We start from the raw sequence: 22,682 nt of genomic DNA on the forward strand, positions 1-22,682 counted from the left end.
AGAATTTTGGGGAAAGTTGCACATTCTTAAAACAAAACTATCAAAAACATCCATTCATTCATTCATCCATTCATATCTACTGTACACAACAAAATGATACTGGTTTCAAACTCATTGTTAGAAACCAGAAACGTTAAAATATTAATAAACAAATAAAGAATTGGGACTGTCTGTACAATTCATACCTGCGACGATCATGGGTCCACAGGATGCCGGGTGCTTATTTCAAAGGAAGAAATTAGCAGTGCATTCCGGTGGCGGAATATGAACATAAACTGACACTACGTGATGTTATGCGAGCACTGCAAAACACAGTGGTATGATTGCGCAGTTGTTTGGAAGTATCAGAAGAAAACAATGCAGCGGCAAAGAAATCGCCAGACTAACGTGATTGCTGCAAACATAGCTCACGCTGCCTCAGAATCAAAACCCAGGTAAAATCTTATATTTACGATTACGTGAGAAACACACTTGAAACATCACAATTTTGTTAAATGTTCTTTCTTCAAATCTATTCATGGAGCACCTCCATCAACAAACGCAGTTTATTCTTTAAAAAAGGAGTAAAAATAGAGCAGACTACTGTGGTACAGTGTCCCTCAAAAATCACCACGTTCGCAGGGGGTGATTCAGAGAGTGTTCCACACGGACTATTAGTAAATCTAGTTGAGCCAATATTGCCTAATGTGATGACATATTAAATGATTACAGCTAAAGTGTAAAAAGAAATTACCAGCCCCCCTTGACGGGTCGCCAGGTCTCCAATGTAGTTAACACTGATCACTCACAGCCCCGTAATAAACGCAAGACACAAATAAAAGCACCCGCGAATTATTCCAAAACGGAGCGCAGTAATCCCAATTTGTCATTGTTTACCAATGTCGTCTGCTTGGGAGAGTTTTAGGCGGGAAAGCCTCCATCCTGTTGGTAACAATCCCAGCCGCCATTTCAATCAGCGTATTTCCTGTCGGTCGTCTGCTCTACTCGAGTATTTGCTACGCTCTGTGTTGTTCGAATTCATCAGCGCTTTCGGCTTAGGGATACCGCACCCCCCCCCCCTTCACCTCCTCCCACCCTCTCTCGGCAAGCGCGCCAAAAATTAGACGAAGGCTTACATGTCACTTGGCCAGGCCGTCATATTTCAAGGGCTGGACAAATCGAATTTACTATAGTCATTGAAGGGTGCACTTGATGAGGTGAATTGCAAGGCGAACACTCTCGTAAATGCAGTGCGGTACAAGATGTATACAGTCACGGGTTGTATAGTCACTCAGTTTCGGCCGAATTGATGTAGCAAATTTATCATTATCGTGCAGTATAGCGATGTGAATTATGGGAAAACATATTTTGCAGTCGATGGAAATTGAAGACATTCAAATAATGCTGCCAGGAATACTGTCAAAGTCGAGTGTAGGGCCTATACCCCCCCCCCATGAAAACGCACGCAAACAACCCCACCACTAAAATCCCCATAAACCGAAAACAACAAACAAACAACAAAACGAGCAAACAAACAAACAAACAAACTATTGTATTTTTTCTTCACTAAGGCCCACCTCATTTGATGATTTAAAAATTGTTCCACAGACTGGTTGGTTGTTGCAAACTATAGCACAAAAAGCATTTATCCTTAAAAAAAAAACTCACCACTGTAAATAAGTAAAAACACGTCACAGCCCAGCCTGGAACCACTTTCTCTATTCTATTTCTCAGCCTATTTCATTATGTATCTTTTGACAATTTTTCAGCTTTGTCTTTGGACTAGAGCGTGCGTGTATGAGTGCACCAATGACCAATTCATTCACTGTCTAGTGATTTAAGACAAATATTGAAACAACCATCTTTAAAGTAAATACAAAATAGCTTCCTGCAATAAAGCAAATAATAACTAAAAATGGATGGTAACATAGCCACCAACGCGGAAATTCCGATACCTCTCTTCATGACATCAACTGGAACACTAAATTGTATTTTATAAACATCACATGAGCTATACACAGTACACCTATTTTTAGGTGTTAACCTTTTGGTAATCTTTAACATAGTTCTCTCAAGTTGCTTTCGGTATTTTGGTCTTACTTGGAAACATTTGCCATCATCCCTTCTCAGGGGTCACACGGACATCGCATCTGCCTAAAGTAAAACACAATTTAATGGCCAGACGTTTCGACTTTGCAGATTTCTTTGCAAATTGTCTAATTAGTTGTCTTCCATTTAAACCATAGTTCTTTTGGTTAGGAAGCAGTCCGAAACAGCTTATACTTTCTCAATTTAAAAAACGTGAAATATTAAACAAAATATATGTGAGAAGTGTGTACATTTAAGTCACCAATTGAGCATTGGTTGTTGTTTCGATGTCCAAGGGAGTCATAATCACAATGAAGATGGAATAATTGAACGACAAAACACTGATTGAAGTGAATCCATCACTAGAGAGACCATTAAATAGAGCGTGTATGAGCTATTCAGACCCGGCATGCACCAAATGCTATTCACTGATTGATAACATTTACATTTAGGAGGATATTTAATCAAGCAATTACCGTCGATAATATATCAAGACATAATCGTTTTTGGTTTAAAGGAGTTTTAAGACTCGGCAGTAACTTGTAACCTCCATGTCCCCACACCACGTCACCACCCCCCAAATTAACAATTACAAAGAATGATATTTAACAAAATTATATGAACGAATTCAAATAAACAAGCCATAGCAAAACTAAAATAAACGGGGCCTAAATACAACTATAGGTAATCATGAATCGATTGAGTTTAATGTTTGTGCAATGAAAAGTTATTTGCCATAAAGTTGGAAACAAAGCGTCTGACTGTCTTTCGGACTTTTTTGTCTCATTTGCACACCATACGTTTCAGTTTCGTTCATTTACATGTACATGTTCTCGCACAAGATAGTCCAAATACATTTTTCAAAATTCAAAAAAATTGAGGTACTCGGCAAAGTTCTTTAAGCACAGGCATTCAAAAAGAGTCGGTATTTTGTAGAGAGTCCTTCAGGAAATGTGTGTTATGTTCCAACCTGCTTGCCTAAACCCACCACGTCCGATTAAGTGTTGACACTGAATTCAACTATGTCTTGAAATGAAACTAAATTAAATGAACTTATATGATTGATCGGTCATGAGAAAACATGTTCTTTTTTCTTCTTCTTTTTTTCTTCTTTTTTTTAATATTATTTTTAATCACAGTGATGAAACCCTCGGGAACGGTTACACTTTATTGATGGGTACGTCTTCATTCGATGATGAACATAACATAATCATAAATTAGCTTGGTTCAAGTTCAAAGAAAAAAAAGTTACTCGTTTGTTTATGTTATGTTATTTATTTTTTTAATTTTAATTCTTCGGACAAACAATAAAACAAGCACACGCCGGGATAAATCAACGGAAAATCCTCGGGAATGTTTAACATGGATTGTACTGATGGGTACGTCTTCATTCGAAGAACAACATATAACACATAAACGTGTTTCGTCAATAATTTGCTTGGTTTAAGTTCAAAGAAAAAGGCTTGAACACCCGGTTAGTGTGTATCACATCTCATCACACTGTAGACAGCCCTGTCGGGCTCCCAGTGTTCGCATACGGGTGCTGAGTATCCAACCTGAAAGAGGACCAGACCACAGTTCAACTTGATTGGCTTTCTACCTCCATGAACACAGTGTTTTTTTTGTTTTCATTCAAATCATGGTGTAATCACATGGAACTATATCACGCATGTTCTTTAATTAACTCATGTTTGTTTTGGTATTTTTGTTCACCTCATGTAGTCCGCAGCCAGACGGGCGGGTACGTCATGTGCTAATTGCCAAGCAACGACCACAACCCTCTGGCGGAGGAATCACAATGGTGATCCTGTCTGCAACGCCTGCGGACTCTACTACAAACTCCATGGGGTAAGTACATCGAAATATAATCCACTTTTTATATAAGCTTTATTTGACACTACTTAGGTCCTCTTGTGAAGTGGCATTTTCTGCTTTATTTTTACGAGGCAGCAGAATTGACATAAAGGGACCAACCATCATTGCGTTTTGTATCATGGAAAGCTTGTTTTATTGTATTGCTTTGTTGTATCATGGAAAGCTTGTTATGATCCTTTGGCAACTCACACAACTACAAAAAATTACATAGGGTTTACTACCACTTGTCTAAGTCAAACTGGGCAAAATGTTCAATAAAACAATAATTTCAAACTCAACCACTTGCTTTTGTTGTGTATCCAAGTTGGGTAGAAGAGCATACATGGGGGGAAGTTTGATTTTTAAACCAGTTTTATACAAAGTTACTCAAAAGTCGAGAATATGTTGTTCTGTCATCGAAAATTTCTACAGTTTCTGTAAATTTTTTGTTGGCGTTGACTGATGGACTAGTGCAGAGTGTGGCACGTGTCTCGGCTCGCGCTGCACACACACCTGACATTTGACCTCGCGAGGCTTAATCAGATACCAGCAATGCCACCCCGTACCCTGGTGACCTGACCTTTTGATGTCATGGGTCATACTACCGAACTGTTTATGCAAAGGCTTCTTGTGTATTTTTATACCATGTTTAATACGTTGATGTTCAAAATTACGATTGAGGCACGTGTTATCACATGTTATTACATTACCACTTGAATCCGACACTGCTTAAAGGCACTGGGCACTATTGGTAATTACTCAAAATAATTATTAGCATAAAAACGTACTTGGTAACAAGCAATGAAGAGTTATTGATATAAAACATTCAAGTACATGGAATGGTAACCACCCCCAACCTAGCCAGCAAAGACCCAGTCCCAAATCTTTCTGGGGACTGAGACTAGTAGCAGGGTTCACGCTTACAACAACTGGCTGGCACTCCATTGTACATTTTCCACACTAACGATTTTGAGAGATTCTTGATCAGATCAGCCAAAATCTTTCAGCCTATACTCAGGCATCTCAGGTCCTTGCCCTGTATGTCAATTCTTAAAGATGCTGCAGAACTAATTTGCAACAGTCCACCTACTTTCTATTTCCCCCTCGGAGGACCATTGACGTCTACTCGACCTCTCTGTAGCACACACTCTACATAGATCATATCACTGTTCCCTCATATGTTGATTGACGCGTACTCTCGTGTGGAAAGACGAGATTTCCTTTGTAATCACATGGATAGACCCTCTAGTGGGAATAAGGAGGCTTTCCGCCCCACGCCTCCTGCCATTGTGGGAAAAGCAAAACCTGTTCACCTTTTAGTGACTGAAATACACAGTGGCTTATCAATTGATGGTGTCAGCTCGGTTGTGTTTATACGAGGCGAGGGGAAGTCCATTTAGTCTGGTAGACGTTAGCTGGCCTGGCACTCTTGGGAATAAGTAGAAACAATTAGGGGCGGGGTAAGGTAAAGTGTGCCGGATAAAAATAGATTCCTTTGAGTTTCAAACAAGATGGCGAAGAAAACAATTATATACGCAAGGCCAAAACAGATGGATCTTTTCTGTTTGAAAAAATGGGATCCGTCCACAATGAAACAATTAAAACGACCGACGAAATCATTTCAAAGGCTGTACAAACGACAAGCAGAAATCAATGTACAGACAGGTTTTCCCCTCTTTTTTTTTGCTCTAATTTTCTTGTGATAAACTTGGAAGTTCGGAAATGAATAAATTGACCTTATATTTCAATATTTCTTTGCGAGTTCTTCATTTGGTTTCTGTTCAAAACAGGTACAAAATTGTGCTCACAGCCTCCAACACGGTGGCACCACAATAAAGATATATTAAACGTAGGCCTATATCCCTATATCTTATTCTGTGATTCAATTTTTCCCGTAGTTTGTACTGACAGAAAAGAAGTTTGTGATTTTTGAGGAGTCCATTTTTTCAAATAATGATGATTAATTGATATTCGAAGGTCACGTACTTACTGATCGTCCCCACGTACGAGCCTGGCCTTGACGGAGCGCATTCTCCGGGGAACCCGCAGCACGATTAAACCCCCGTGCCAGGGGTTGGTTGGACTAGACCCAGACACGGGTCCTTTGTCCCTTGGGCACGGGGGCTTAGACTCACTTCAACCTCGTTGTGTATACTTGTTTTAGACTGCTGTCAACAGTTTGATGGGATTGACATTCAGTTTCAACGCCCATGCATGTTTGAGTTTACCCTGAGAAAGAGGGTCGTCGCTAACACCCCCCCCCCAACCGCGCAGAAAATACTGCTTTTTAAAATTGCTATGCTAATTACAACGATGGTTGGGCCACCAGTCACAACAATGAAAATTTTATGGACTTTTGGCTGGTAACCAATTTCTGCTATTACAATATTTTGTCTGTGCTTAGGATAATTTTGTACTAACAGGCTTTATAAAACTGGGCCCAGGGCCAACTTCAATATTGCACATACGGCGACAAAAGCAGAACTATCAATGAAATGGGGGGAGGGTACATGAATACTACACACATTTCTGTATGGAAGGTACGCGTATACCTTAGCACTCAGAACAAACATAATACAGTAGAGAAAATATCTCTATTGCACAAACATGATCGAGTAAGTTCTCAGTTTGAGTCAATATCACAAGATTATAATGAACCCTCCGACACTACAGGTCCACAGTTTCTACACTTCTGAGAAGAAAAAAAACCATTTCATTTTCTCAAGATTCACGTTAAATAAAACACGTCGACAGACACTGGTTTCAGAAATGAAGTGGGCAGCAAATGGGTCTTTTAGTTTGTTCTATATACACTCAGGACAGAAAGCTTAAAATGCGGTTATTTCCAGCAGTCTTTTAAACGTGTAGTCATTTTCGTCATTGCTACTCTATTCTTAGCAGTACTCTCTTATGGGCCTATCTTTACTGGGTTAGGCATCCCAATTTGTGTGTATTAATATAAATTGTCAGAGATAAGCCATCAAGACTTGACACACTTAATAATAGTTGATTACAAAAGTTATCAGCGTGAACCAGTGTACACGTACATGTGGGGCATGTGCCATTACACGAACTATTAACACCAAACTATTTCAACAAAATCTTCAATCTAACTATTTTTGATTTCCCTCAGCGGAACCCTCAATTAGGTTGGCTATTAATTAAATAACGAATTCCGATTAGCGTGGTGGCCATGGGGGAAACCGCTTCAAGTCTTCCTGACTGATTGAGTCAGTCGTACTTGCTCTCTTTTTACCAATCGAGCCCGGCTTTACCATCATAAGTTAGTGACTGTGATGGGGCCGGTCCCACGGGGTATGGACCCCCTCTTCAAACCCCCTCGCTATCTCGAATTTTTGATTGAGGGACACTCCCTGTTAAAGAACCCCCTCGCTATCTTCTAGAAACATGGACATCGTTTTCAAATTCTTGATTTGAGGACACTCCCTGTTTAAAGTGGGGACTAATCCCCCACGCGGACTCACTCTCGCAGATAACGTGTGATGATTTGGTTTGAAGAGTTGTCGAGTGGCGCGAGGAAAAAAAACAAAACACTATACACACAAAACGAGGATACACCCTCGAATGGTATATTTGGATAGGTCAGATGTGACGTCAGAAAGGAGATATTAATTTATTTTTAATTGAGGGGCATTGATAGAAATATAACAGTAAGCCCCCTACAAATCATGACTGCACATTATTTTGAACATTGAGAAGCGAGGGTTGTTGAGAAACATCAGTTTGGTATGCTACATGACTTGGGACCCAGGCAATATGCCGGCTGAAGATAACGGATTCAGAGGGGGTAATTATCAGGGTGTTGTCCGTTTTCTTTCTCGGTCCCTCTGGGACCTGGGATTAAGACAAGGGGGCTTGCTTGCGAGACGACATGGGTGGGGGCCCCCGTCAGCTACCGTTAGCTGCTATAGGCATTCCTCTGCCCGCCTTGAGTGCCCCCCGTGAGCGTTTTTATTTAGAAATGAATCAAGGGACTTCTTGTGAACGAAACGTCTGGCATCTGGGTGACAAAACTACGGGCGTAAGGGTTAAGGGCGCTAGGGTTAGAGGCGTAAGGGTTTAGGGATGCGGGATCGACCTTCTGAGAATGGGTGCGGGTATTGTGATCATATACCTTCAATGTGTGATACCATCTGGACCCAATTTCATAGAGCTGCTTAACAGCAGTAATTATTGCTTAAAAACCTTCTGTAAGCCAACATAAGCAGAAAGAGTGACATGGTATTTCGGGTGGTAACAATCATAATTGCGTTGTGCTTAGCATATTGAGTGATATCATCTGGTAAGACTCCGGCATTTGGGTTATAATTAAGAAGTAGGATGTATAACAATATCTCGCTTGACTTTACAGTTTCCTTCCTATTAGTTTATTGTTTACGCGTTGATTATGAAAAGAAGCTGCACACTTTGGGGGAAATCCCCAAGATAAGGAAGCACAATGAGAACATGATCAAATACATGTATAGCGAAATTTGCACTGACCCCGGAGCAGCTGAAATGATTTAAATTTAAATTTAGTTTGGACAACATATACAAATAACAAGAGGCCGTCCAGGAAATGGCAAAAGTAAAACAAAACCGTCATAAAAAGGATGTGCCCCTACAGACCTTGCTCATAAAAGAGTAGGCCCCTACCCTACACATTTATATGGGCCTACTATCTGACTATACATTACACAGAGACGTCTTACAACCTGTAAAACTGTTGCCTGCCTCAAAACTCGCCGCTTTTATCAAACGCTAAAAATATGCCTTGCAAAAAAAATAAATGCACACAAGCGTGGCTGACGTTGTGACGTAAGGAAAGCCTAGTATATAAGCGGCTCTTGTGGGTTCAATGGAGAGAGAGTGGGGGGGGGGGGGGGGGTGCTTAGAGAGGAAGGCAGCCTTCCTGGTTGGCAGTCCTTATCTAGGCGCATCAGACCATCCTGTTCACTTGCTATCGGTATCCGCTCGACACGGCATACTTCCTGTGGCTTTATGATCCCAGGGAGAGGACTCTCCACCACCGTGCCAAGTGGCGCGGACCCGACCGGCCAGAATGTCAAACAGAACCCATCAGTGGTTTGTGGTGGACCTCGGCTCTGACGGGGGTGACTTCTTCATTGGGGAGGGGGTGGGCAGTCAGCTGTTTCAAAGGGTCTTCTGAAGCAACTTTATGAGTGAACTATTTGTTTGTGGGCAACAAGTCAAATTTCATAATAGCGGTACTTGGGTTAGTCAGAAGTTGACACACAAGTCTGTAAATCCGACTTTATCTGGCTGATCTAAATTGGTCATCCATGATAGGTCGGTGTGGTCCTTGGCTAGTATGCATCAATTATCCGGGCGCAGTGTTTTGACTTTGACCCCGTTAATACCATAGCTTATACTAATCCCATTGTATTAAACTGGTTCTAATGTTAACATTATATCAAACCAACCAGGGGCTGCATTTTGAATCTATGCATGATCTGAGCAAGGTTTTAAAGTATAGGTACCAGATGTTATATTTGCATCAGGGATGAAGAACATTCAGTTTGGTTTCACCCATATACACCGATGTGTGTTTAGCATCATACTCGGTACTTTCCCGAGTTCTATATGAAATCACAAGCATATTACTAGGGTGGGATTTGAACCCAAGACCGTTGCAATTCTAGAGCAGTGTCATAGGTACCATTATTCATTTTGCACCCCCGCATATATCTACGTACACGGATGTACCAATCCTACCTCCATGGATGTACTGACAAACTGGGTAAGGTCTCACACACTCATGTGCACCTTGCAGTCGCGAAACATTAATTGAAAAGAACGGTGGTTATTGCAAATACCCCTCTGCATTGACTGTATGAGACTGACAAACTTATTATAAATGTAGGTTTCGGACAGCCTTTCATATTTATATGATTGCGTCTAGTGGCGATGCCCTTAGAAATAGAAGTCACAATATGGAGCACAAGAAGGCCTCGGGGAAGAGAGAAAACAACTCTTGCCTCCAGCTTTCTTAAAATAAAGCTTATAGTTATCGGGCATATCCTGCGTGGAGGGGGAAACAGGGTGAGCTTCCCAAAACGCCACTGCACACATACGTCAAATGCAAGGTGCTATGACGTAAACGTTCACATGGGAACTGTACATGTGGACGAGCGCTGCAGGGGCTTTATATTATTATAGGCTGGTTGGTACCTAGTATGGAGGAGCTGGTCGTCGGGTGCCGGGTGCCGTATTTAGAGATATCAGGTCAATGGTAACTAGGCTCCCGACTTCCCGACCCAGGGGAGTTCGTTCCCCACCCAGGGGAGTTCTGGACGGGGTTTGATAAACACCGAGCACGGAATATGGGGATAGGGTAATCGTCTCAAAGGGAAACCACGGGGGTATCTTGTGGGATTTGAGGCAGCCACACAAGTTGGAGCAATGTTTCTGGAATCAGATATTTAACTGAAAGGGTAAATATGGGGGTTAACCTTTGTAGTTGAACGAAACTCGCCAGTGCTTATTATCAAAGGGAAACACTTATGACAAACCAGTTTGAATAATTTGAACATTTGCATTGATGTTACCACACCACAATTTTTGATGAAAAAAAACATCAAATTATAACCGACTCTGTTCAAAACGTGTTGGTAAACAAACTAAGCAGACGGAACTAGATTGTATGTTCACTCATGGTTATATCAAGCATTGACTGGCACAATAAGGAAGTTTTATCATTCTGATATAAGGTTTCCTAATTTTGATATGTTTCCTATAGTGCAATCTATTTCACATGGACAGATAGGCTTGGCCTTAATTCACAGATATACCTACATTGTATATCAACTGTTGCAGGCCCACGTACAAATATAAGCATGTTTTAAAAATGTGGCCTCTGTACCCATTTTCCAAATAGGCAAGGTGAGGAAAGCCGTAAACTCAAAACATGATTGTCACCCAACTCCAATTGGAAACAATGTCAGAATGATACAAATGAATAATAAAATTGTAACAAGAAAACAAGACTTTGAAGAAACCATCTGCTTATCTAAGAAAAATCAACATTTATTGGTCTGTACAGCTTATAACAGGTCGTCGCCTAGCCCTGGTGGTCTTACACTTTCGTATTGTACTACAGAGGAAGAGTCCTATATAGGGCTAGTCGTCGCCCATCAGTTGGGTATTGTGTTGTTCAAGATAACATGCAAAGAAGTGTCAGGCATGGACTGAAGGCCAGTTTAATGTGTTGAACCAAATTCTTTAAAGACGTGACGTGGAAGTTAGTAAGAAGGCTTTTGATAGACGGGTTACATTAACTTATTAGTCTCAGACTGGAGACAACGACATTGGCGAGACAAACAAACTTGCTTTCTAGACCGCATTAATAAAAGGTAGTCAACAAAACAACACAAGGGGCCCCGAAACTGCCAATAACAAAATGATTATTTACTACCAATGCCACAATGTATTTATGACTGAAAAGCGAAACAACGCGGAAATGAACTATTAATAAACGATGAAAAAAGTACGAAAATCAAAAGTGAAAGTTTATTAAAACTCGTAAATGGAGAAGGCCTCGCGTTGTCCCCCGCTGGTCGTAAAAACCCGACCCGCTGGTGCCGCGTGGCACCCAGGCAGCATGGGTTACCTGACGAAGCTTGGGGTCGGCGTGTGGCCTACGCGTGGCTTGTGCTGATAAGGATCTTAAAGGGGTGTGTTGAATTTATAGCACTTAAAGAGAACCACTGGTGTCACACTTATTGGTGTACTGTCCCACTTAAAAAACGAAGCACAGCATGCTGGTCCTATATCCGCACTACAATTTGAAATGAATAGGCATTCATCATAACAAGTGGTGTGTCAGTTTTAGTATCTGCTAGTCGACTATCTAAGATAAAACCAAACTAGTTACTGACAAATCGTACTGTTCAAAAAATGACTTTCGTTCAAACGAGACAGACAACTCTTGTACTTTAAAAACTAGACCGATATAGAACTTATTTTTTTATAATTGATCACAGCTAGTGCTGTGTAAAGGCGAGGGTTTATACTATTCACAATGCTCCTTACAGCAGCTGGAACTTTTCAACTCAGTAAATCTATCAAAAATGCATTTGCAAACATTATTGTTGTACTAAGGGTTTAAACTCGCTTTAAGCCTTTCTTCCTGTGGGGCTGTGATTTAATATACAGCAAATTATAGAACCAACGCACAAACGACTACAGCAGCCCAAGTCCTTACACATTAAACAGGCGCAGTGGGTATTCCGTAAAATAAATACATGGAAATTAGTTGATCACCAGCCTTGATACTGCCAGCTCGGTTGTAATTGTACAACGTTCACGACACATGGCTTTGGTGTTTCATTTTTTCCCCACCTCCACCCCCACTTCTGCTTAAAGGCACTGCGCGTATACTCAAACAAATTGTTAGCATAAAAACTTTCTTGGTAATGAGCAAAAGAGAGCAGTTGATACTATTGGTGTTTACTCAAAACAAATATTAGTATGAGAACTTAATTGGTAAAGAGAAACGGAGAGCTGTTGGTAGTTTTTACAACATTGTGAGAAATGGCTCCCTCTGAAAGGACGTAATTTTTGAGAAATATGAAATTTTTCACTCATTAAATAACAACGGATTTCAGGCTTAAAACCTTTTATTATGCATCTGAAAACACACAAAGTTGTGCTATACAAGGGTGTTTTTCTTTCAATCATTATTCTCTTCGACGACCTGAGCCAAAATGTTCACAGGTTTGTTATTTTAAACATGTCAATACATGTTAATACATGTCGGATACACCAAGTGAGAATACTGGTCTTTGACAACTACAAAACGTGTCAAGCGCATTTTAATGAGAGGGTGGTCGATTGAGGGGTTATATTTGTGTCTTGAAAGAAAGAGAGAAAAAAGATGGAATCTCGCAAGGAGTTGTTGAGGTCTGAGGTGTCAGAGTAATAATTGTTGACACGTGGCGCTGAAGATAAACATCTTGGGTTTCTTGCCGACAGTCTAGTCCCGACAGATTCAAGGGCACTGGGAAGCCGCAGTACGTGATGGGATGACATATATGTATAGGGTGCTTTGGTAAAGCCTCCATAAGAGGAAGCTTAATTTTAAAGGAGCTATCTCGAATAGTGCTGTCGCGGTATAGAATATTTCGTTTTATGTTATTCTACATGGACTGGATTTTAATTCACTTTTCATTTTACACATGCAGTTTGGGGCCGTTGTCGGCACATGCATAACATTCAAATGTTTCCATTATTTTACGACGTCGTACAACGCCTGGTTTTGCAGTCGTAGTTTTGCAGTCAACTGAAACATTTCTTTAAAAAATATATATGCAAGTAGTGTTTTTGCTCAAATCCTTTACTTTTACTTCTCGATATTGAAAGAGGAAGTGAAACTCACTTTCTCAGCACGATTGTTGTATAAACATTACACTTTCACTTTCATCAATTTTAATGATTCGGGGGGGGGGGGGCACTTGTAGTTGTACCCCATTTCGTTTGTGCATGGACTTTTTCCATTCTCTAGGGTACGTGTACTGACCCTGTAGTAGCCACCACTGACATTATGCCACCATCGTAAATCATTCTGCGCATCTGTATGCGTTCTTTGAGACCTTTGGCTTCTGCTATGAATGACCCTCAATATTTGACCTTGTGGTATTTAACCCTTGTCTTTGGCACTCGGTATGGATATGACTGATAGCCGGTATAACAACTTTGTTTCCGCGAATAACCAACTATAAACAGAATCAAAATGAGTGGGAAAATGGTTGACAAATTAAGTTGCTTAAAATATTATTAATCACTCAGTTATGTTATTTTCCATGTTCTTCTAGCTGTGTTATCCGAAAAAGAAAAAAAATTCAAATCATATCAAATTAAAATTCAATCAAATCCAAATCAACTCAAATCATAGCCAAAACAGTTGGACAACGTGAACAGTATTTTGCGTAGTATAGACTTACATGTCTGCAGTGTCCCTTGGGCCTATAAATATGGCTATCCCTCCTATTGTCAAGGAGCACATCACGATGTATAACCTACTTCCGGAATATTTGACCTGGAATCATGGAAAATGGCATTCTGAATTGAGGTTAATGTGTCTTTGACCCCAAGCACCGGATGTAGTGACCTCTTACTTGATGATGGATGGCCCGGAGGTTTAGGTGGAGACATAATGGCTCCAATTTCTTTTTACAAACTGAGATAATATGAGGAATTTACGGGCACGTTGAGGGTTTTTTATTTCAAAAATTAGATCATGCAGATTGGGTGCTACGTTTCCTACACTGTGACCATCTCTGATCAACAGTCCTTGGTTATATAGACCACGTGACACAATCTGTGACCTCTCTTGTATCCATGGCTACACACACATCTAACTTAAAAAAAATGTCACGAAGTCCCAGCCAAAATGAATTTTTCAGAAAAGCCTAAACACAAATGAGGTTATCAAGCCTTGAGATCAGGTTTATCGTTTGCTGACCATGTTCCGTACATGTGTCGAGCCCAGCACGATTCCCAGCACCGAGGGGAAAGGGAAATATTTTGGTTGTGAACCCCTCCCTTCTGGGCTGCCGTTTCGAATTATGTTCTCCTTGACTTCCATTGTCCCCAATAACTGACACCTTCGTCAGATTTCTGAAATAACTGTTGCTCACTCATGGTTTCCCACAATGTGCCTTCCTGACTGACCAATGTATTTTTAAAGTTGAGTTGACATCACTTGTTGTGTGTGCTGGGGTGGTTCTGACGTGTTGAGGCTCAATATTGTGTGCCAGCTATAGAAGAACAGTACAGCAAAGTTGTTACTTTCTTATTGATACTTCTCAGAGCTAAGATGTAGTTCAACTACAAAATGCCAAGGATCTATTGTAATAATGACCCTCCCCAAACTGGGAACTAGTATGAGGTGCAATAACATTGGCTTCGCACCTCTTGCAGATGGTAAAGGTGCAGAGGGGTTCCTACACCAGAAAAGTGCCAACCACTTACAGTATTGACGAGGGACAGTGGTTGAAAACCACAAACCACCCACATGGGCTCAATGACCGTAAAGAAAATCGTTCCCGTTGAGCGTCAGTCTTTTACAGATAGATACGAAAGGCTTGTATTACAACTACATGTACTATCAGCCAAGCAATCCACATTAAAACTTACGCCCTCTACCGTTCTATTCTCTCCAGGTAAACCGACCACTGACAATGAAGAAAGACGGCATCCAGACGCGGAATCGCAAACTGTCCACCAAGTCCAAGAAGAACAAAGGCAAACTAGCCATGGAGTCCATGAAACAGATGGAGGACAACTACCCAAAGTTCCCCATGTTTGCCGAACCGCACCAGAACCTCTCCCACCCTCATCCTCACTACCACACGGGTATGAGCGACTACAGTATGACCGGGCCCACCTCGGCGTCTATCCACCATTCCCATCACCACTCCCACCCGCACTCCATGACGTACAGTCCGTCCTCGCTGTGTAACTCTCTGTATCCAACCGGACCAACCCACGTGCCCGTACCGTGCAGCTTACCGATGTCCTCCTCGACCAGCAGCATGGTGGGAGCGATGGCTTGATTCGACGGTACAGAAACTGGACACAGTGTCGCCTGATGAAAAGTACGGACTTATTATAAACACGAAATTAAAAGGGGTGGTGAGTTGTCTTGTAACCCCTGTGTCAAAAACAGTTACCCAGACTTTATTAAGGTATTCAACGACGGTGCCATGTTGTGACAGCAGCGACTTAAACGGGAAAGTGTGGCTGTGACGTCAAACGTTGACGATGTACATTAAAAACAAAATGGCGCCATGGACATAGACAATGATGGCAGTATTGTTCAGTTGCATTGGCAGATTGAAAAATGTATATTATGTAGACTTCAACCAAACATTGTAAAGGATTTGAGCCTGCAATGACATTGGCTGCACCCTTTCCATTGAACTTTGAAAGGGTGGAAACTGCTTCAAAATTCCTTTCTGTATACGAGACCATGTGGATATCGTTGACCGAGAGAGTGTACACCAGTAGGAAGATAACATACAGGGATCGCTCCAAATTGACTTTTGACAATGTTGATGTCATGTAGATAGGCCTGCAGTGCGAGTCAAGTCCATGTTACAGAGTTTAACATCATATTAGTTGTACATCCGTTTATAAATACGTAACTATACGGTGTGAGTGTTCATTGTAAGATATATTTGTATTGTTTCCTTGTAATTGAGAATTCCTATAAAAAAAACAGTATTCGTAAAAAGATGTAATACATAAAGATAACAGTTTAGAAGATTGCGGATTTCGTTTTTCTTTGTGATCTGTTTGTTTGTGGAGCATTTGCATAATATTGTTTGGCTCACTGTAAAAGTTTACAGAATTAAAACAATTAGCACTGTATCAGAGGCACTTAACCCGTATGTTTTACACTAGGGGTGGCTCCTTAATTGGGGTTTTTAATTTGCCGAAAGTACGACCAACACCAATTGAACTTCGTGAAGGCTAGGTTTAAACCGAGAGAGAGGTTTGCGGTTACACCATGTCGATATCTCTTTTTGCGTAGTAGTGTTTCTGAAAAGATTAACGACTCGATGTTTCGATCAGTAAGCTCTGGTCATCTTCAGGAGAACGCTATTACTTTGGCTTAGTGTTTTGGGAACAAAACCTCAGCAATTACTTTCAATTATTTTCTGACAATTATTTTCAAACAATACATTTCTTAATTATTAGACAGTCTTGATTTTTCCAAAACAAAAGATTTTTTTTATTTGGGTTTTGATTTTGCCGAAACTACGAGCAACAACGATTGAACTTTATCAAGGCTAGATTTTGGTTTAGCAATTTTGGGGGAACAAAACCTCGGCAAAGAAACAACTGGCAGTTTTAAATGGTCTCAGAGAAAAGACTGACAGTTTTCAAACAATACATTTCTTAAATATTAGACATTCTTGATTTTTCCAAAACGAAAGATTTGTTTTATTTGGGTTTTGATTTTGCCGAAACTACGAGCAACAACGATTAAACTTTATCAAGGCTAGATTTTTGTTTAGCAATTTTGGGGGAACAAAACCTCAGCAAAGAAACAACTGGCAGTTTTAAATGGTCTCAGAGAAAAGACTGACAACTTTCAAACAATAGATTTGTCAATAATTAGACATTCTTGATGTTTCCAAAACGAAAGATTTGTTAATAATATTTTTTTTTATTGTAATTATTTATATATAAATATATAAAATACATTCCTTAAATAAAGTAGACCCCTAAACTTGTCAGTGAATGAATGTTATAATAGTGTTGCTCTAATTGTGTTTCATCTTCAAAAGTAACTGTTCAATGTGTGTGTTGGAGCCTTCACTCTTAAAACTCCCGTCAGAATTGAATCCTGGTCAGAATTGACCCCGAATCAGAATTGACTCCGAGTCGGAATTGACCCTGAGTCAGAATTGACCCAGAGTCAGAATTGACACAGAGTAAAATTGACCCCGTGTTAGAATTGACCCGAGTCGGAGGGGCTCTTGGTTCAATTTCACAAAGCACTAAAGATTATCTTGAAAATGAGTTGTCTAAAAACGATTTGTTTGAGACAGCACACCTTACTTAGCAACAACGATTGATTTGCAAGTAAAAACCAACCTTTTTAAAATCGGGCCCTGACCTACTTCTGGGTCGGCATGACTCAGGATCTGTTATAATTTAGGTTTTGACTATCTCTTTTTATAGGGATTTTGACTAATTTTTGGGTCACTTTGACCATGGTTTGACACACATTCCGGGCTCGTCTGACCGTAAACGGATCAGGCCCCTGGGAATGCATGCTTATCTGACCAGGAATTTCTTAGAGGTATATAGGCCTAGCCTAGTTCCATTCAACCTAAAACTATAGACAAAATCTCATTACATTTGTCAAAATGTCTTGCACTTTCAGCAAAAGATCCTTGTTTTATTTTCGAAATTTCTTGTACTTTTTATAAAAGCATGCTGTCCGTCGAAATTACCATCCCGAATAAATTCACCTTTATTCTGAGCATCAGCCAAACTTCTGTTTCGTATTTTTGTTCTAAGTAAATTTGAAAACGGGTTGCGTCACCAATTACTGATGATAGACCGCAGACATATTGAAAATATTAAGGGCGTTGAGACACGGCCAGTTGACTTGTGGATTTCAGGGATGGGTTTATTTTTAGCCATGAGCGTGAATTGGATAAGAATTACCACCACACCACGCGAAAGTTTATTTAATACATCATCACATTATTCACAAATATTAGCGTATGCACTTAAAATGTGGGGATGGAGGTGGTGGGGAGGGGGGGGGGGGACGATGAGGCAAGCGAAGACCATGTGGACATTAGCTGGAACCCCTGGGAGGAAGGAAGCGCTAAGCGAAAACCCGATTACACACATTTAGCATTGTGATAAGCCGTGGTGCGTTTGTGTTAAGGGGGGGGGGGGGGAGGCATAGGGACCCTCGAGCCCGGGCCAGGATAAGCCTAGGGATTACCGCCGGCTTTTGGGTGGATTTGCCAGCCTCCCGTCGGGGCGTGTGAGTGTCGCGTGTGAGGTTATGCAGACTTGACAGGCCGGGAGTTGTTGGGAATTATGTGTATAATCATGTAGACTGATAAGCATTATTAGAGGCAAGCCCTGTGTGTGTGTATACTATTCCAGTATTGACATCCATAATAATATTCCCAGAAAGAAAAGAGGGTAAAATGTGGTTTTTCTGTTGGTAACCGAGCCCTCGTTTTTTGGAGCTTTGCACTGTGCCCTATTAAAACATTATGTGTTATTAAACATTAATAAACATTAATTGATTCAATGCATACCAATAAAAGTGCATTATGGTCTACTTCCCTGTCTCGCTCAAGCTCTTTCATCCGTTTATTAAATGACAAATTCAAACTAATTAGTATTTGCCGTTTCTACAAGATGTACACTGTATTTTGTACCTATATTACAAATTTGTTCAGAGGGGTTGTCCTTTGGTATTCACATCACAAAAATGGCAAACCCTATTCTTAAGACAGTCCTTTTTGGACATTGACTTCACCTACTACAGTCAATAAAACGTTAGCCGTTGTCACTTAAATCTTTGTCAAAGTAGCCATACTTGATTGTTTGTTTACTGTAATTTATAACAGGCCCAGTGATAAATGAGCCAAACATTTTGAGGTGCTGGTGTCAAATGACAGGGACCGATTTCACAAAGAGAGTCTTTACATAGGACTATTCCTAACACTCTTTATAGTCTCAACTCTCTGTGAAATCCACCCCAGGACTTCGGAAGATCCAAGTAACAACATTGATTAAACCCAATACTACTTGCAAGAATTCGTTGTATACCCCAAAACCACTAAAGCAGGACGCACTGACATCTCAAATGATTTCAATATTGTTTTTTAATACTTGACGATTATTCGAAAAGTATATAGGCAGACTTTTGTCGAGCCCAAAAGCGGCCCGGTGTTGAACTATGTGGCCCTAAATTGTAAGTGGTCATACCGGTTTTATGAGTGTTCTCATTTTTGGTACAATAGAGACCAACAAAACAAAAAGGGGGAACAAAAGGACTCAATATTAACTCTATAGACTGGGGTGCTCCACAAGGAAGTTTGTTATACAAAGTCTTTGGGAAACCATTAAGGGCAGAGACAAAGGAAAGATCCCACCCCCCCCCCCCCCCTTTTTCAATACATATCCACACCAACATGTTATTTTCAAAATTTTCGAGCTCTGTCGATTTAGGTAGAGACTACATTATTTAACGTGCCAATGCGTCATTGTTGAACATTTCGTATTCACCGCTCAACGACAAACACGTTTACCCAACGCACGGTATTGTTTAAAGACTGAAAACTGGTCAATTAGCCTTCGAGAAAGACTCTGCTAGTAGGATCGAAACGTCAGGTCATTAACAAGTTGTTTGCACTCATACAACATGTCCTTTTGGTTGGTAATGGTATAAGCAGTTTTCAACACTGGCCATTTTTTTTAATCAAAGACTTATTAAAACTAGTTAGACTTTCAGAGTACAGTCCTGACCTTTCCCAAAAATCTAGGGGATCCGACTGGCGGCTCTTGAACCTTGGAGTTGGTCACCCACTAGTCCGATCGTCCCCTCGAGAGAATTCACCCGTACCGACTCTCTCCCGAGGACGCTCCTATCTAATGTCACCGAACACGGAAGTATGGTATTAAATTTCAAAGACTTTGGAATTATCAGGGAATTACCAACTCTTAATATTATCTGTCCATCGGGAATGATATCGTGGTATTTCCCGCTTCATCTTGTCCAATACAAGTGGCAGAAATTCTGACTGTGAAGTAACTATTATGGTGTGGATTTGCTCCAACTGCAATGACAGACATCGTAATTATAGTTATATGAATTCTTAAAATTGTCAAGTCAAGTTAGGCCTTATTGTAAGCATTATGGTAAGAGTCTGAAAATGTATGGATGAATAGTAGACTTGCGGGGACCATGTGTAAACTCCCTTGGCTCTGAAAAGAGCCGGTGTGGTCTCGACGTTTCGAACAGTATACTCTGCTCGTCTTCAGGAGACGAGCAGGTGTTCAAACATGATGGTGTTCATTTTGAGACACTTGTGCCACCATCTTGTATTATCACTTGTATCCAGTATAGTCAATGTTAATATAATATGATCTCTTGATGTAAAAAAAATGCCACCATTGTTTTATTTTGTCCCACATACCACTCTTACAAAAAGCCATATGGCGGACAACCAGAGTGAAAGATACTTTTAACTTGATTTAGAGTGAAGTTCGTTCCAATTTCACTCAAAGAGAGTGACACAGATTGACTCTCACCCTCAAAAGAGCAAAACTGACACAACTCGAACAAAGTGAATAATTATATGAGGAGCCAGACTATTTCTCCCACCGGTCTCGTTTTGGTTACATTATTTTGAATGAGTGGACAATCAAGATGGCCGCACCATGCTAAAGGTTTATATTGAGTCAGAGGCCACGGAAATGTTCCCTGAATGTCTCCCATCATTACACTCATGCGGAAAGGTATAGTAAATAATAAATGAGACAAACTATTTCTCCTTAAATCTTCAGTTTGGCAACAATGATTTTAGGGGGGGGGGGGGGGGTCAGGACAGGCCACAAGGTCGCTCTAGGAGTCAAACATATGGAGTGTTTGAATCTCGTCTCTATAAAGGAAACGTCGTTGATGTTCTGTATGTATGACTGGTTCTTAACTGAAGAGCATCACAAGAAAAGTGATAATATAAAACAAAAACTGTAAATATGGATAACCTGAAGAGTGTAAAGTATTCATAATTTTTTAAGTGACTGTCAGAAACGAACTCTGCTTACCGAGTATTTTGTACATATATCTTATATATCTTAATTGTAACAGAACGAATGTCTATTACAATCTGTCCCAATAATATCAAATTCATGCTACAACTCGTGGAAAAACTAGCCTACCTAACGCTTAAAATATTCACCCTTAAAAAAAAACCTCCCCAAAACAGACAAAGACCCTTACTTGGGCTCTTTCGAATCCACGGCTTGGGCATTGGATTCGGCTTCAGGCTCCGTTCTCTGGTCTGAAGCCCAGAACGCTTAGCACGCCTGCAAAGTCAAAACAACTGATGGGCTACAATCACGAAGACCGTGATGCGGGGGCCCAACGAGAAAAAACTACAGACTTCAAGTCATTTTGTTTGATTTTAGTTCAACATCCACGTCCTAATCTAATCCACCAGAGCTGTGAAAAGATGTTTGTGTTGTACATAAAACAAATCAATGCTATAATACACTTCTATTGACCGATTGTGATTTATATGATACAATAAAACAGTATTGTGATGAATGAAAATGAGCTTTGTCTATTTCGTTATTGTCTAAACTCTAATAATTTGATAGAAGATTGGAACATTGCTATAGTCCAGTTCCACACCAATATTTCTGGGCTGTTACTGACAAGCCTTATCAAAATGTGAAATAGGGAATAATTAGTGTAGGGACTGTTACTTGTGTGTCTAGATTGCAAAATGCGCACATCAGACTTGATGATGAGCGTACGACTTGTACATTTCACCACTGGCAGGGCAGATCTACTTTACCAATCGGTACAGCTCCAAAGGGAGATATATAAACAATTTATTGTTTGTAAAAAAAAAATTAGTAAAGTTTTTCTTTTTCTATTACACATGACCATAATGTAATACAGCTTTTTTGCTGATTTTTTGTATCCTTTTTGTATCCTGTATGAAGTAATTTAAATAAATACTAAAATATAATATTATCCGCTATTATTTAGTCATTCTTCTCAATATTGGCATCAAGAGAGGGCGGTATTTACACAGCTTGTTCCAACTGTGGACTGGGTCACCCAAATGGTTACGAATTTATAATTGGACACGGTGTCTGCCATCATTTTGTTCTTGAGGGCCCAAACTGAGACATAAAAACATAGTCGGACTCCATTACTGGATGTTACTTAGTACTCAAGAGAGCAGTTTTATATAGGAACCCCACATTGGCATGGGTTATTGATCAGGCTTATTGAGTTTGGCTTGTTTCCATCAAATAAAAACGTCATTCATCTTTACAGGCTAAAATAAGTAATATTTTAATAGATCATATTTTGTTTAAAATTTTGAACAGTTTTATTATCTGGTGAGTGATTTGTCTTTCCCGTTAAGAAGTTCGTGATTTCAGCATGAACTTGTCTTTATGTCTGCTAGACCTAGATTTTTATCCCATAACTTATTCGTCTTAAATTTAATGTT

General features: G+C 40.2%; 1 protein-coding gene across 2 annotated transcripts in view; it reads left to right on the forward strand.

Annotated features, from left to right (window-relative positions):
* The window catches only part of LOC139934016 (GATA-binding factor 2-like), a 30,764-nt gene extending 12,565 nt beyond the window's left edge, over positions 1–18,199 (forward strand). For both annotated transcript variants that reach the window (XM_071928287.1, XM_071928288.1), the window contains exons 4-5: positions 3,790–3,915; positions 15,105–18,199. In XM_071928287.1, coding sequence (XP_071784388.1) covers positions 3,790–3,915; positions 15,105–15,497 — 519 coding nt within the window. In that variant the 3' untranslated portion in view covers positions 15,498–18,199. The remainder of the gene's footprint in view (positions 1–3,789; positions 3,916–15,104) is intronic.
* The last annotated feature ends 4,483 nt before the right edge of the window (positions 18,200–22,682 follow it).

The sequence above is a fragment of the Asterias amurensis genome, chromosome 2 (assembly GCF_032118995.1).
Source record: "Asterias amurensis chromosome 2, ASM3211899v1".
Lineage (NCBI taxonomy): Eukaryota > Metazoa > Echinodermata > Asteroidea > Forcipulatida > Asteriidae > Asterias > Asterias amurensis.